We start from the raw sequence: 16,874 nt of genomic DNA, 5'->3' as shown, positions 1-16,874 counted from the left end.
AACGCTTACTGCCTGGGCCTCGAGTGCCTCGCAGATCGTGACGTCTTAAAATGTACAGCGCCCCGTTATCGCCCCGGATGTGAAATTGCCTCCCACCCCCTGCTGTATCGCCGGGCGTGAACAACGGCAGGAAGAGGAGGCATTGTCAACTCGGCTGGCCGCTTGGGGAGTGCTAATTAAAGGGAATGGTTTTCAGGTAGACCAACCTTTATTATTTGCACCAGCTTGGTATCTGCTCAAAGTTTTTGATGTTTCATTGCTGCAAGATGTCCAAGCCCTCCACTTTGTGAGAGTGTTTGGGGCTGTAATGGCAGTCACGCAGGTCGCCTTGCAACGCAGAACTGCCGACAAGTAGGTTGTGCACCATCATTGGCCCTTCCCTTTAAGCAAGGGAAGCAGCCTCTGATGCCGTTAGTAATGCGTTCCAAATTGTTCAGCGCTCCGCCGCTACTGCCCCGCGAGAAGTGGTTAGCGCTTGATTTAACGCTCCACTTCCCTTTTGGAGCACTAAAGCTGAATTTCCCGGCAGGAGAGAATCATTAGCGCCTGGCGCTACTTTTTCTACTTTGCAAAAGTTAGCGCCCCAAACGGGGCTATATCAAATTTCTAGCCTAGTAGATCATTAAGATAAGCATAGTTGAGGGCAGCTATTTGGTTTATCCTTCTTTAGAAATCTATGCCCCCCCCTGTCATAGTGTCTGTCTATTGAAGATTCCAGAGTTTTTGCCTCCAGTATCATAGCTAAAGATTATTTCAGGTATTGATCATGGGGGCAGGGGAAGTTATTGGCTCTTGCCATCTCATGGTGTCACACCAGACATTTAGTAGTGAACTTCAACTGAACATGACAACAATTAAAAATATTATTCGTTTATTCAAAAAAATCACGAGGGTGAAGTAGCTGAACTCTGAATGTTATTAAATGTCATATTCTGTAAATTTAGATAACAGACATTTGAAGTTTGTTCTTAATCATATTTTTGAGACATTAGTTTTAGGATATCAGTTATAATTTCTTCTTGCCCCACTTGGATCTAATTTGCTACCCAGTAATTCCATAAACTAAATTAGGTGCGTTGAGGTAACAAAAATTCAATTTTTTAAACATTTGAAATCTGTCAACAAGAGGGCACTATAGATTAAAGTGATATAATTAACTCATATTTTATTAACCACTTTCATCTTTCTATTTTTCCCTTATTAGCATCTTACCACAGGATGATGAACACAATGCGTGAAAGCCACCAGGAATCAATATTTTTATCTGCCATGAGACCAATGATTGTATTATCTATGATTGTTCCAGCTTCCCTGTTAAAAATTCACATCATGCTTCCCCATTAATAAACACGACTTCTATCTCAGCCTCATTTTGGTGTCTCATTGATAGGCATCCTGCCGTCTTATTTGTTCAATTAACAAGGAAATTTGACTCAGGGTGCATCTGGTGGCAAGAGGGCCTGAGGGAATAGCAAAAGGCATTCTGCTGCACCTGCCATCCTGACGGCTGATGGTGTATCCGTAATCAGCATGGTGCAAAAAGCTGATGTTCACGCCGACCAGTGGGGTTTCATCCATTGCCGCCACCTGTCCTCGAATGACACAAACACGGCTGAAACGAGACAATATGCAGATAAACATACAGAAAAAAACTGATCAAATAATTGCAATTAATTTATTCTTGAATCCTGACGTAATCAAATGACGTCATCAGACCCACTTCCTGTTAATTGGCTGGAGGGCGGGCTTAACCAGGTCAATCAAGGGAAAATCACGTCTGCAGAGCGGATGCAGCTGGGAGTGGGACCAGAACCCGGAAACCAGCTCTCCCGCTATCATCCCAACACCTTCATTAAATTCGTGGCCGGAGATTTCTCCGCAATGGGAGTGCTTGAGAATGGTTCATTTCAATGAAATACCCTAATCAGACGAATGCTTGCATAACACATTCATTTATCTCAACCAGCCTAGATGAGATTAGATTAACTGTACTTAGCTCTGTTAAGTATTCCCTTTTATAGGCTCTCATCTTGTCAGGAGCTCCTTGCTAATGGCATAAAATTGTTGTCTGCAAACAGTCTGCCCAAGCTGAAGCATGAGAAATAGCAAATAAGGTAGAAATTCACTGGGACCTTTGTAACAATTTAATGCATAATCCTCATATAAATAGCTATGTACAGCAATCACACATTTATATTTCACCACAAAATAATTATTGCCTAGACTACTGCAAGCTCAAAAGTGCTGCCACCACCTGTAATTGTAAACGTATCCTCATTTAGACAGTTATTTAAAAGAGCTATTTCTTTTTCAAGACTTCCTGTGAAATGTTTCACTGGATTTTAACACCTAAAAATGGGTGGGTTGGGGTCAGGTCAGAGGTTAAAGTTTTAAAATCTCAAACCCAACCCCGACCCGCCCACTTCCGGGTTTAAGAGAGGCGGGACAAGGGGCGGGCTGGCTACCTGTTCCCAGGAGGCGGGTTGGCAATTTTAATATTTTAATGGGGCTGGCAGCCTCTGATTTAACCTATTTTGCAGTTTTACAGTGGGCAACCGGGTTTCCCAGGTCTCAGGAAAGCCGACAGCTGAAGGGAGGCGAGGACAGCAGTCCTTGTGGGCCAAGAGTAGCAGGAGTGCTTCACTCCTGGCGCTCCCTCAGCCCATCAGACCCCCCATACAAAGGCCCCTGGGTCGGGGATCATACTCCTTCCAGGATCGAATATGCCCCCTGGGGATTGGGGATCGGACCCCGACCAACATCAGACAATGCCCCCCACTCCCCCAGCCCCCGTCTCTGGGGTCGAAGATCTGGCCTACCAGCCTGCTCTGGAGTCCTCCCTGCCGACTGGAAGCCAAGCCTGTCAATCAGGCTGACTTCCGGTCAGGGAACTGGTCAAGGACAAAAGGCGCACTCTGTGGACTTCAAACTCCAACAGCATGCGAGGAAAACCATACTTTTGTGTTTCCCATCTGAAACTCCGCCTCTCGCCTACGTAACCCACCCTTGTTAATATCCAGGCCATTGTTCTCATCAAGGTGAGGAGGGTTATGTTGAAGAATGGATCATTTTCTGTTTCAAAACACTCCCAGTGTCAGTATCAAGCAATCCCAGGTCAGGTATGGCACAATTAGATGCAAAGTAAAGTTGACTCTACGCTGTCCCAAACATGTCGCTTAGTTTCAAACTTAACCTTAGAAGTGTACTCTCTACTACACCAGTGTGATATTTTCTTCCATTCGGGAGAACACAGGTTAAGAGAAGCAGAGATGGTCAAATGCGATGGATCACAGTCATTGACAATTTGGGTGAAATAGTTAATGAAGAACTCACAACGAACAGAACAGAGTTGAGAGAGATTGGGAAGTAACAGAATCATGACCCTTGTTTCTGTTTTGCTTTCTTCCCGTTACCAAGTGGATACATCTTCTACTCTCATAATTCAGGAATTTCAACAGGCTTTGTCATCCCAGGGGAGATGTTATTAAAACTCTCGCCTCCGAGTCAAAAGGTCCTGGGTTCAAGTCTATGTCCAGAGATTTAAGATCACAATCTAGGCCGACACTTCAGTGCAGTTCTGAGGGAGTGCTGCACTGTCAGAGGTGCTGCCTTTCAGATGAGATGTTAAACCGAGGCCCCGTCTATCCTCTCAATTGGACGTAACAGATTCCACAGCAGTTTTTAAGAGCAGGGAGGTTCTCCCAGTGTCCCGGCCCACATTTGTTCCTCAACCCAAAACATGGAAAACAGATTATCTAGTCATTTAACTCATTGCTGTTAGTGGGGCCTTGCTGTGTGCAAATTGGGATGTCGCTTTTTCCCTACATTATAACAGTGACTACACTTAAAAAGTACTTAATTGGTTGTGAAGCACTTTGGGATGTCCTGAGGTTGTGAAAGGTGCCATATAAATGCAAGTTCTTTTCTTCCATGTATAACATTCCATACATGACATTACTTGCACTGGACAACTATTATCATTTCAAAATCATAATAAAAATGATGCTTGTATCTTCCAGACCCTTTTCCTGCCAACTAGTCCTTCTATAAGTACCTTTATTTATTTTAATGTTCTAAAATTCAGCAACTGTGTGAGTAATTTAACATTTGTGACCCTCAAACATATTGTGGGCTGGGTGAAGCAGTAGATTAATTTTACCCCCTCTGGGACCATTGTTTGAATGCAGTCCAGACATATGTAGTGAAAGTCTCCCCCGTCAACTGCTTTTAAATGTCCTATGTGAACTAAGTGTGGGTAGTCTTAATCCAGTTCTGAGTGGGCATAAACCTGCAGCACAAAACTGCCCCTAATTTGACACTAAATGACACGGTCTCTGAGAGAATTTACATTGTAGAGGGCAGTATTCTGAGATTAAGGATGGGACATATTGTAGAAGGAACTTTACTCTTGATGCGCCTCAATAACTTCAAGGCTCAAAGTTAACTGGATAAAACAAGGCTTTTATTAGCAAAGAAAGATGCCTGTGTCTTCACCTAGCTTCACCTAGCATTCTGCTGTTCTGCTGCAAGACAAGCCTGGGCTTGTCTTAAGTAGGGCCAGGTATGGGCGGAACCGACACACCCAATGGGGAGAAAGGGGGCGGTGCACTATATACAATACAAGGTAAAACACAGGAGCAGGCAATACAATATATGTAGTTAAATACAGAGTCTGATGAATGACATATTTCATCACAGCTCTGTATCTACTTGTGCTGTATCTGATCTTGAAGTGCTTGATACTATTTTCCACTTTAAGCACCTCTCATCTTGAGGAGCACAAAATACAATGTAAAAGTAATGATTGTAATATAGTCTCCTTTATGTTTACGTTCCAGCACTGAGTTATGATAGTTTTGACTGAACTTCTGAGCAACCTAAATCTACAGCTCAAAACTGTTCTTAAACTTGGCACAGTTAACATAAATTTGGCAATTATTCAACAGACCAAAAGGTTGGGAGTTTATGAAATGGAAAAATCACCTTGGTGCAGTAAGGAATGCTCTTCTGTGATTAGGGTTTGATGGAATGTCAAGCTGAAGCGGGGGCAGCTCGGACACAGCATCTGACCCATGGCATACCATTATTGCTTTACAGGAGGCCATTACATACATAGCATATCATAGCACCATGGTAACAGGCATTTTCTTTCAATGGTTATTCAAGCTTGATCCAACATTTCATGGTTAGAATAATTGCTATAGATAAAAATGGAGCAATAATTTATCCAAATGAGGAACTACTGAGCCAGTCCTATTATAGATATTAACGAGTTTCAAAGAGGTGCAATCAGTTGGCAGTGTTGTTGGGATAATTGCTAATATTGGGATTCTACAATAACAATCTGTCAAATGAGTATATACTTTCTGAAAAAAGAAATAATAATTCAAAGCAAATGATTCTAAGTGGAGGGGTAGCCCTTCTACTCTGCCAAGACCACCATTTGGCATGTGGCCAGGATAAAGAGACTGTGACATTAACATGCTACTGGTCCACTTCCTGTTCATTTCATCATCGTCATCGGGACCCGACATATTTATGTAAAGGGTGGCTTTGGACGGGTGTCCAGGGGAGTAGGTAAAAATCATAGATGACTGGATACTAGCAGCTTTCTGGCGGGTAAGTAACCTGGGTAATTTTAATTCCCTCCCCTCCCCCACTTCCCAGACAATTTTACGAGATGACATCTGCCTTTAAAAATATCCACTAGGTGGGGAAAATTGTTACGATGTGATAAACTGTAGAGGAAATTCAGGGCACAGAGGGTTAACCTGGTATTATACTGTTTAGCTTCCATTGGGCATAACAAATACACTGCTGGAGTCAATTTTACCAAATGCCACTGGAAATGATGAAAAAGTAAAATGTTTTTTGATTAAAAAGGCCATATATGTGATAAATATTATTTTCTCTAATATCCATCCTATTTGGGCTGAAAATAATAGGGAAGTAATAGAGGATTTTGAAATTAGTCATCCTGCAATCATTACTAGCTATATATTTCAACTGCCTTGGGGAATCCAGGTTTTTGAGTGTAATATCAGTTTCCAGGTTTCGAGACTAATAGCATGAAGGTGATACATTTTATTGAGCTTGTTTCCATGATCACACTGAGCTCGCTCTATTTTCTCTATTGTGTTTCCAATTGAGATCACGGTAAGGACTGTCCTCTATACAGCAAAGTAGGATTGCTTTTCTGGAAGGGTGAAATCAATAGGGCTGGAGGACCTCCTTCATATGAACCTATCTTGTGGCAATTGCAAACCTGAAGGTGGGCTGTACTGAAGAGAGAGAGAAAAATTACACAAGGCTGTAATCTAACTAAGGGGCTCAGATATCATAAACCACAATGTAGAAGCTTGATTAGTTTACATCTACTGAAGGCCTTGGTTGGATTACAGCTTCGATATCATTCTAGAGCAATTGATTTGATAATAGGTGGTCCTGGCGGGGAATGGTGCTTGCAGGGACTGGATCTAGGGAAAGTCTATTAGCTCTGCTTCTTGTTTGGAGTGCTTGATCACGGCTATTTAGTCCTACTATCTACTGATGTGGTGGCATGAAAGTAAATATGATTGTGACATTGTTACTACCGGTTTATTACAGAGGTACAGAGTTTACATAAAGAGAAGCTACCAGATACCTTGGAGTGACTGCAAGCAGTAATCTCATTAAGGAATTCTAAGGGACTCATAATGAGAATAAGAATGAAACCAGAGTACCCTATAATTATCTCAAACCTAAATTGATATTATAGACTTAAAGTAACTGCTGTACATCCAGTATCATATGCAATATATGTAATATTAGTGTGTGTGAAGTGATCACTGCTCATTTATTGGTGTCAATTTAGTGCTGAGAAATAACTTGATTAGTATATCTATAATATATAAAAAATCTGCATTTGTGCAATCTTCCTGTCAATTTTTACCATTATAAATTCCCATGCCCACATTTGTAATAGAAGTCTATGTAAACTTGTCACACTGTAATTATATCCTTCTTCAGTGGAGGCACTGCAGTGCCACCACTACTGGGATGGTGTCATTACAGCAGGACAAGGTGACATAGTCAGTTATAATTATGCCTGTGGATGTAGGAATTTTTAATGGTAATATAAAATAAAGGACAGAATTTACGACTTTAAAATGGGGACTGAATTACGTCTATGCGGTCTGGCCCAATTATCCCCTGCCCTCTAATCCCACTACACCTCAAGACTACACTTGGTCTTAACTCACCGTAGGCAGGGTGATTAACTAGCATTATTTTAAAATCAGAAAAATTCCACTCCAAACAGGATTGACAGTAGTTTTTGAAATTATTTAAGAAAGGATTGTAATGGGAATGAGGAGATACATGCACACATGTATTATTAGTTGAAATCATGTTGTCCAATATTAATATTAACAATGAGGCCCAATTTTGGTTCCGTAGACATCCAGCAGGCACTGGGCAGAGGAGCTCACAACCTGCCCAGTGATAAAACCAATTCTCACGGTCGGTGCCCCATTAACATTACGATGGTGAGCTGCTTGCACATTACAAGCAGATCAAAGAGGGTGGAAAATCCACCATGGAGCTCAGCCAGTCCAGGTAAGTTAATAGGGTTGGGGGGGGGGCAAGCCTGGGGAAGGGGCACAGAGCATCCTTCTAACCCTACAAAAATCATTTTACAACCTTTAAGTTCCTTTTATAGAATCATAGAATGGTTACAGCAGAGAAGGAGGCCATTTGGCCTGTCGAGCCCATGCCAGGTCTCTGCAAGAGCACTTCAGCTAGCCCCACTCCTCTGCCCTTTTCCCATAGCCCTGCAAATTTTTTTCGTTTAGGTACTTATCCAATTCCATTTTGAAAGCCACAATTGAATCTGCATCCACCATCCTTTCAGGCAGTGCATTCCAGATTATAACCATTCGTTGCATAAAAAAGTTTTTCCTCATGTCGTCTTTGGTTCATCTGCAAATCACCTTAAATCTGTATCCCCTGGTTCTTGATTCATCCGCCAATGGGTACAGTTTTTCTCTATCGACTCTATCTTGACCCCTCATGATTTTGAGCACCTCCATCAAATCTCCTCTCAACATTCTCTGCTCTAAGGAGAACAACACCAGCTTCTCCGGTCTATCCATGTAACTGAAGTCCCCCATCCCTGGAGCCATTCTTGTAAATATTTTCTGCACCCTCTCTAAGGCCTTCACATTGTTTCTAAAGTGCGGAGCCCAGAATTGGACACACTACTCCAGTTGAGGCCGAACCAGGGTTATAAGAACATAAGAAATAAGAGCAGGAGTAGGCCATACGGCCCCTCGAGCCTGCTTCGCCATTCAATAAGATCATGGCTGATCATCGACCTCAACTCCACTTTCCCACCCGATCTCCATATTCCTTGATTCCCCTAGAGTCCAAAAATCTATCTATCTCAGCCTTGAATACAAGAACATAAGAAACATAAGAACATAAGAACAGGCTTCCCCAGGCTTGCCCTATCAAAGACTCAGCATTCACAGCCCTCTGGGGCAGAGAATTCCAAAGATTCACAACCCTCTGAGTGAAGAAATTCCTCCTCATCTCAGTTTTAAATGTTTTATAAACGGTTCATCATAACTTCCTTGCTTTTGTACTCTATGCCTCTATTTATGAAGCCCAGTATCCCATATGCTTTTTTAACCGTTTTCTCAACCTGCCCTGCCATCTTCAAAGATTTGTGCACATATACCCCCAGGTCCCTCTGTTCCTGCACCATCTTTAGGATTTTACCCTTTAGTTTATATTGCCTCTCCTCATTCTTCCTACCAAAATGTATCACTTTGCACGCTTCTGCGTTAAATTTCATCAACCACGTGTCCGCCCATTCCACCAGCCTGTCTATGTCCTCTTCAAGTCTATCACTATCCTCCTCACTGTTCACGATACTTCCAAGTTTTGTGTCATTTTGTACATTTTGAAATTGTGCCCTGTACATCCAAGTCAAAGTCATTAATATATATCAAAAAAAGCAGTGGTCCTAGAACTGACCCCTGGGGAACACCACTGTATACTTTCTTCCAATCTGAAAAATAACCATTCACCACTATTGTGTTTCCTGTCACTTAGCCAATCTTGTATCCATGCTGCCACTGTCCCTTTTATTCCATGTGCTTCAACTTTGCTGGCAAGCCTATTATGTGGCACTTTATCAAACACCTTTTGGAAGTCCATGTACACCACATCAACCATATTGCCCTCATCAACCCTCTCTGTTACCTCATCAAAAAACTCAATCAAATTAGTTAAACATGTTTTGCCTTTAACAGATTCGTGCTGGCTTTCCTTAATTAATCCACACTTGTCCAAGTGACTGTCAATTTTGTCCCGGATTATCGTTTCCAAAAGCTTCCCCACCACCGAGATTAAACTGACTGGCCTGTCATTGCTGGGTTTATCCTTGCACCCTTTTCTGAACAAGGGTGTAACATTTGCAATTCTCCAGTCCTCTGGCACCACCCCCACACCGCCCCCCCCCCCGTAACTAAGGAGGATTGGAAGATTATGGCTAGTACCTCCTCAATTTACACCTTTAATTCCCTCAGCCTCCTAGGATGCATCCCATCTGGTCCTGGTGACTTGTCTACTTTAAGTACAGTCAGCCTTGAGTACCTCCTCTTTATCAATTTTTAGTCCATCTAGTGTCTCAACGACCTCCTCTTTCACCATGACTTTGGCAGCATCTTCTTCCTTGGTAAAGATAGATGTAAAGTACTCATTTATTACCTCAGCCATGCCCTCTGCCTCCATGTGTAGGTCTCCTTTTTGGTTCCTAATCAGGCCCACCCCTCCTCTTACTACCCATTTACTATTTATATGCCTATAGAAGACTTTTGGATTCCCCTTTATGTTAGCTGCCAGTCTATTCTCCTACTCTCTCCTTGCCCCTCTTATTTCCTTTTTTACTTCCCCTCTGAACTTTCTATATTCAGCCTCGTTCTCACTTGTATTCTCAACCTGACATCTGTCATACGCCCCCTTTTTCTGCTTCATCTTACTCCCTATCTCTTTTGTCACCCAGGGAGCTCTGGCTTTGGTTGCCCTACCTTTCCCCCTCGTGGAAATGTACCTTGACTGTACCCGAACCATCTCCTCTTTAAAGGCAGCCCATTGTTCAATTATAGTTTTGCCTGCCTGTCTTTAATTCCAATTTATCCGGGGCAGATTTTGTTCTCAACCCACTGAAATTGGCCCTCCTCTAATTAAGTATTTTTATTTGAGATTGCTCCCTGTCCTTTTCCATAGCTAATCTAAACCATATGATACTATGATCACTGTTCCCTAAATGTTCTCCTACAGACACTTGCTCCACTTGGTCCACCTCATTCCCCAGAACCAGATCCAGCAATGCCTCCTTCCTCGTTAGGTCAGAAATGTACAGATCAGGAAAGTGGAGTGGTCTACAGCAACCCCTTTAGGAATCGCTGGTTAGGCTACTCAGTGCATGTGCCATGGACAGACTGTGCACGGCACACGCTCTGCCCATTGGTACGTGAAAATGAGGCGCCCACCAAAAACAGGCTGCTCATATCAAAGACCCCAACAAACCTGAGCGTCAGCGGGAACATGGTGGTAAGTTTTGCACCACAGTTTTCATCATGTTACCACCCCATTACTGCCCGACAGTGAAGCCAAAAAACAGAACCAAATTGTTTATACTTTTTTACTGAATTCCTTTGTCTGCAATTTTAATGCCTTCCTTTAAATAGCAGACAAAGGAATTTAATTTGAATGTGTTAAATATCAGAGCAATCTCAATAATTTTAAATTGAAAACATGATTATTCAATTTAGTCCAAGATCTGTTTAGATTTGAAGAACTGAAAATAAGTAATGGTTTGTATTTATGATATAAAATAATTTATACAAACTCTTCATTAAGCCAATGTTATTAACAGTCTAATGTCAGGCATTGTAGAATAGAGGGGATTGGGGACGATGGTGAAAAGGCAGTTTGGTGAGCTTGACCAATCAAAAAAAGAAGATGCCTGTTGGGTCTAATAGTCTATTTCCCGTTCCTAACAATTCTTGTATTTTTATTCTAAAATATGCAATCTTGCATTTGTGAATATCACCTTGACTTCAGAAAGATAGATAAAAAGATATTAGATAGAATAAAAAATAAATTACCTGCTGTCAAAGAGACCATCACTGGGGAGTACGTGTGTGTTGTCCTTCCCAACCAGGAACCTGATTCTATCGTAGAAGAGTCTTGGGGGATGCAGGGGAAAGGGCAATTGACTTTGCTGGATCAGGTCAAGCGGGTCAGGTGATCCTTGGCAGAGTTGACCAGTGTAACAAATGGTTTGCCTGCAACAGTCTGGGTCCATGCAGTCTGTTAAACCATCTGGAAGGAAAGAAGAGTGAAATATGTGGCAGTGCTTTTAAAAATGAATGTATTTGGCTCCAAGATAGTAATATTTTGCTGTTGCCAATGTGGTTTTTATAGCACTGACAAAGGAACTTTCCTTTCAGTTCTAAAATTAGCTTAGAGCTGTCAGATGTCCGTTTTCCAACCACTGTTTGTCTTAACTTGTTATTATATTTTAAAACATCCGAGAAGCGCCTTAAAGAGTACTACACTGCGAGTCAGATCAGAAATTAGTCTCTCTCCTCCTGCTGGTGCTGACTGATGCTTGGGTGTAGTTCCATGGCTGCCAGCAGACCATCCCTGGTCATTCTTCATGTGTGAGCAGAGATAGTGCGTCAACAGGCGACACAGCTCACATTTATCCTGTTGTCATCAAATGTTCACATTGCCAGAGATCACTGAATAGTGATCAGGAGCAGAATCCAAGCTGTCTATCACCTCCCTAGCTCAGTGTACCTAAGGTTCATTGTAGCATCCCAACTGCTAGACCAGCTAAGAGCAGCAGTAGTCAAAACATAATCGCCATTGGATATTTTAGTTTTCCTTTGATTTGCAGTGGAACCATATTTTTTTTCCAGATCCTGTACTATTGAGCAGCTTTACATCCACTCTGTCTTTATTTCAGGTTTCCAACATTTGCAGATTTTCTTTTTAATACTTGGAGTATTGTCACTGATTTCTGTGAAAAATCAGCCTGGTTTCAATGAGCAGGATTGTGCAAAGGTCTACTGTAACTAAAGTTGCTGAAGACTATGATGTATCTTGCACATCAACCCATCAGCTGAGAACAGCCTGTCCTTCCTGGATAATGGCTTCAGTGATGCGTCTCTTTAGCTTTTATGCACACTATCACAACAAACTTGACTATGTATAAAGCTTTTAGTGCAGAAAATTGCCCTAAGGGATTGCACAGAAGATTAAATATGAGTACTGAGCATAGGGCTAGGAGAGGTGACCAAAGGCATGGTTGAATAGGTAGGTTCTGAGAAGGGTTTTGAAGAGATAGAGGAAGTGAGGCAGAGGGAGTTCCACAGAGCAGGCTGGCGAAAGTTGGGCCACTGTTGGTGGAACAAATGGAGGAAGGTTGTACAAGAGGCCAGAGTTAAAGAGAAGGGGTATAAGCGTGGAGGTCTTCATAAGAGGTAGGGTCAGGCCATTGAAGAATTTGTAGATGAGGATAGGATTTTGACATTGATGGATTGATTGATGGAATTAGCAGAGAACAGAGGGGCCAAGTGGAGATTAAAGTGGTCACAACCAAGCCCAATCTGTTCTCATCCAATGTCCACATATACGCACTTCCAGAAGGAGTCACTGTACAGCAATCAGGAGCAAATATTCTTGTTATTCCAAGGGTGCAAAAGCCAATTGTGGTGCCCCAATTGCCACCCTGACTGTGTTTAGCCAACTCAGCACAGATTGGAGATCAAACTTGAGGCCTTCCTGGTACGTATGGCTCAGCTACTACTGGCTACACCTCCTGAGTGATGGAGAAACTATTCTGATACATCTTTAAGTGTGTGGTTCAGTGCCAGATGGCACATGCACAAGTGAAGAGTTTTTTTGGGAACATTCCAGTGATACAATAAATCAATTATTATTATTAGGTTTTATCTACGGATCATATTTCAGCCCTCCCATCTTAATAGAAGTCTCACATTACTGAACGCATTGCAAGGTATTGCAGTCTGGGCCAACAGGATCAGTTGCTGTAAATCTGCAACCTAGGCCGCGATTTCCCTGACCTCGGAGGGTCCGTGGCGGGTTCTGACCCCGCTGCTGGGCCAGCCCACTGTGTACAATGATCTTACATTGATTGGGCTTGTTAAGCCCGCCCAGTACGTTTGCCAGCCAATTGAAGGAAGCGGGTCTGATGACGTCATTTGATGACGCGTCATCAGCCGGTTTCCTTAAGGGGACGGTGCGCAAATTTCATTTGACAGCTGTGCTCTCAGTGTTCTACAGCATTGAGGTGCTGCAAACACTGACGAGCACTGCACAGAGGTGAACAGCTGCAACGAGGCTCTCCCATGACTCCCTCCACATGCTTATGGAGGAAGTCACTGCACGCAGGGAGGTTCTCTTCCCTTCCAATGGGCAGAAGAGACCTCCCCAGGAGACCAACGCAGCCTGGTTGCACATTGCACAGGAGGACACAAGCAGGGATGTTGTCAGGAGGACCAGGCTACAGTGGCGCAAGCCTTTCAATGACCCCCAGTAGATCACAAAACATTAATGCAAAGCCACACTCAGCCTCATCCTGCTGTGCCACTCATCACATCCCCATCACTCTGCCTTCCCTACCCTACTCCTGCACATCCTTACTCACACCAACTTACCTTGCACCTCCACCCATCCCTCTCTATCTACATTATCACTTCCCCATCTCACTAGCCACCCCTCACACTCACCCTCATCCGAGTGCAATCATACCAAACAACACACAAGGGTAGGCGCTTGGGTGTTTTAACCAATGTTCATGTAAAGTTTCTGTTAATGTGGTGTCAAACATTTAAACTTTTATTTTGAACACTTTGGACAGATCTGTGTGCACCTTTGGAAGTGGCTTAGTGAGTTGCAGTGAATGGTGATACATAACGATAGCCCCCGCAATGGTGATGAGTGTGAAAGGAATGGTTTGGGCATTGTAGGGATGCTTTATATCAGGGATGTTGTCAGGGTACATCATGTGGCAGCCAGGGTGTACAGTGTCAAATGAAGTAAATCTGGCCATGGTGATGCCATCCTTGGTGTCCCGGGCAGCAATGTGGTTGGGTGCTGGTGCCCTCTGTCCTGTGCAGCATCAGTTGATTGTGGAGAAGGTTGGTGGTGTTGTTGGTGCTGCTGGTGTGCCTGGCACTGCTGGTGTTGGTGCCAATAGTGGTGGGATTCTGAGGACCAAGGTGCGAGAGTATAAAGAGCACCGATACTGATGTAATAGATGGCAAGTGAACTTGAAATGACAGAAGTGATCTGGCAATGGTGAGAGAGGTTGTTCCAATGAGGTGACACTGGATAGAGAGTTTACTCCAAACACTTGCAACCTGCATAAAGCTCAGTCCGTCTTCCAAATGCAGTTCTGAGCTTGGAAAGTGAACAGCTGTGAGATGGGAGATTTTATAGCACATTTGCAGCTGTCAAGTAAAGAGATGATTCCATGGTCATAAAACTCCCGACCTGCTTACCTGAAGTGATCCCCGATCACCGTGGGCCATCTAGTAAAATGTAAAGGGGAGCTCAAAATACTTCTTAATGGGCTGTTACCAAGTCATAATGACCTGAATTGACTCCCCCGCCGCTGCGTGTCGGGTCTGTTCAGCGCGGAAAGACTTGACATCTGGGAAAGGCGAGTTGACAGCAGGGTCCTGACTCGCTGTCGTAAAAATTTTTTTCCCAACCGACCCGCCACCAAATGCACCTGCTGAACCCCCGAAAAATTCCCCCCCTAATATATTAACTAGGGGTCAATAATGGATTCCTTTTTAAAGTTCTATCGTTCATGAGTGTATAGCTTTCAAATAATTTGTTATATTTATGTTGCCTTCCCTGCTTTGAATGGATTGATCAACTGACGGGTTAATGGGTTGAAGCTCAGTGATGTAGCAATCATTGAGTAGAGCAGCTTATATGGTATCCAGTGCATTGACTGGTACCCAGAGACCTGGTACGGACACTGGTACTGAATTGGTACTCAGAGTCCTGATATTGACACTGGTATAATATTATTATCCAGAGTGCTGATACTTTCAGGCAGGAAACTGAACAGTGTATTTCAGATATAGTTTGCTATTAAATGTACATCTGATATCAAAGTGGAATGGAACACCATGCTGTCAAGTTTGTTTCCTGGCAGCTGTTAAAGGTATCGTCAGCCTTCCCATTCTAAGTTCTGCTAATTTCAAAAATTCTGATTAAAAATTTTAATTGGTGTCTGTCAGCATTATGGGGATAATACTGTAGCTCGGAGGAACAGCTCACTTCAAATCTAAAGTGGATTTTGTTTATTTATGTTTGACCTCCGTACTATTGTCTGTTAGAATTTTTGCAGCACACAGCCTAATGCAATACCTCACCTTCTTTTGCTATTTGTATTTCTTCTCCCTTTCTTAAAGTACAGAATTGTGTGATGCTATTTTGTTATTTGTAATGTACTTGTCTTTATTCCACCAGGGAACCCTCTAATATGGCAATTAATGGAGGTTCCATTGTATTAATATTCAAAATCAGTTCCACAACAAAGACATAATTTTAACATTCATTTAATCGGAGATATGCGTGATAATAGCAATAGCTCAAAATACCCAGTGGCTGTTTGTGCAAGCTTTTTATAGCTCTTTCATTCAATTAACTTCTCACGCACCTCAGATGTGGCATGAGTAATTCAACAATAATTTGGGTGTCCTTTTCCAAGTAATTACTTTATAGTTCATAGCCTTCAATATAGATTAACTCCCTTGTTATAAAAATATCTCCTGTAACCTTAGGTTAGCAATGATGAAGACAGGGCTGGTTTTTTTCCAATTTGCATCTGACAACAGCACTATAAGCATGACAAATCAGGTACAGTGTTGGGTCAGTAGCAATGATATGTGCCCCAAGCAACAAAGTTCCACTTTACAAATCCAAATTCATCAGAGCATGTGCTGTACTAAAATGGTACTTTATTCTCCAATGTCTAAATTCTAGTCTCAAGTCTGCTAGACTTAGGGGCATAAATTTATCTTGGCCACAACTGGCAATAGCAAATCACCAGCCCGTTTAACACTCTGCCCGATCGTCTTTTCCACCAAAGATGAATTTTAACCCTAAGACTCTCGGGCATCCTCAGTTGCTCTCACTGGGAGAAGAACTCATCAGTTTAAATTTACATCATGCTAATACAAAATAACAGGTATTAAAAAAGGAAGCCATTGCTACAACACACACTGTGGTATCAGCTTTCTTAGTATTAGAGAAACCATATATAAAACATTATTTGTATTACACACTCCTTGTTGAAACAGGGTTATGGGTTGGCTCCCAAAAGTGAAACATAATGGCCTGGATTTTGCGGTAGAAATAATGGTGAGATGATCAGCGTTCACCGTCATTAAAGCGTAAATCGGACAGCAACTTTGAGTGACTGCACGTGCGCAGTTGAACACGGGAATTAGGAAGTTGCTGTCCCGAGTTGCCCTGCTCCTCCTAAAACTTCGTTATAACAGTATCTCGCTGAGAGGCTCGGCATTCAAATACATGAAGGGCATGAAGATGTGGTACTTACCCACTGGATATCCACTAATCTCGTCAAAAAAGAATGAGGGCTTGTCCATTCAAGTGTAAGTGAATTTTTAACAGTGTGATAAGCAATGTCCCCCATAAGCTGCACTGTCTCCGGCGCAGCCTGCCTCCCCCAATGCCCGGCCCATTCAAATTTTTGCACGGTATCTACAATGCAAAAGCCAGTGAGTGGCCTGTGCAGGACCTTGCAGATGACT

General features: G+C 42.6%; 1 protein-coding gene across 5 annotated transcripts in view; it reads right to left on the bottom strand.

The window, feature by feature from the left end:
* Window positions 1–16,874, bottom strand: part of tenm1 (teneurin transmembrane protein 1) — a 1,268,320-nt gene that overhangs the window by 202,531 nt on the left and 1,048,915 nt on the right. For all 5 annotated transcript variants that reach the window (XM_085999260.1, XM_085999278.1, XM_085999249.1 and 2 more), the window contains 2 exons: window positions 11,157–11,373; window positions 1,493–1,612 (listed from right to left, as the gene is read on the bottom strand). In XM_085999260.1, the coding sequence (XP_085855386.1) occupies window positions 1,493–1,612; window positions 11,157–11,373 (337 nt within the window). The remainder of the gene's footprint in view (window positions 1–1,492; window positions 1,613–11,156; window positions 11,374–16,874) is intronic.

This window comes from Somniosus microcephalus, chromosome 1 (genome assembly GCF_052327205.1).
Source record: "Somniosus microcephalus isolate GS21.2 chromosome 1, FLI_Smic_1.0, whole genome shotgun sequence".
Lineage (NCBI taxonomy): Eukaryota > Metazoa > Chordata > Chondrichthyes > Squaliformes > Somniosidae > Somniosus > Somniosus microcephalus.
The sequence above is the reverse complement of the archived record's forward strand: the minus strand, read 5'-3'. Positions and strand labels throughout refer to the sequence as shown.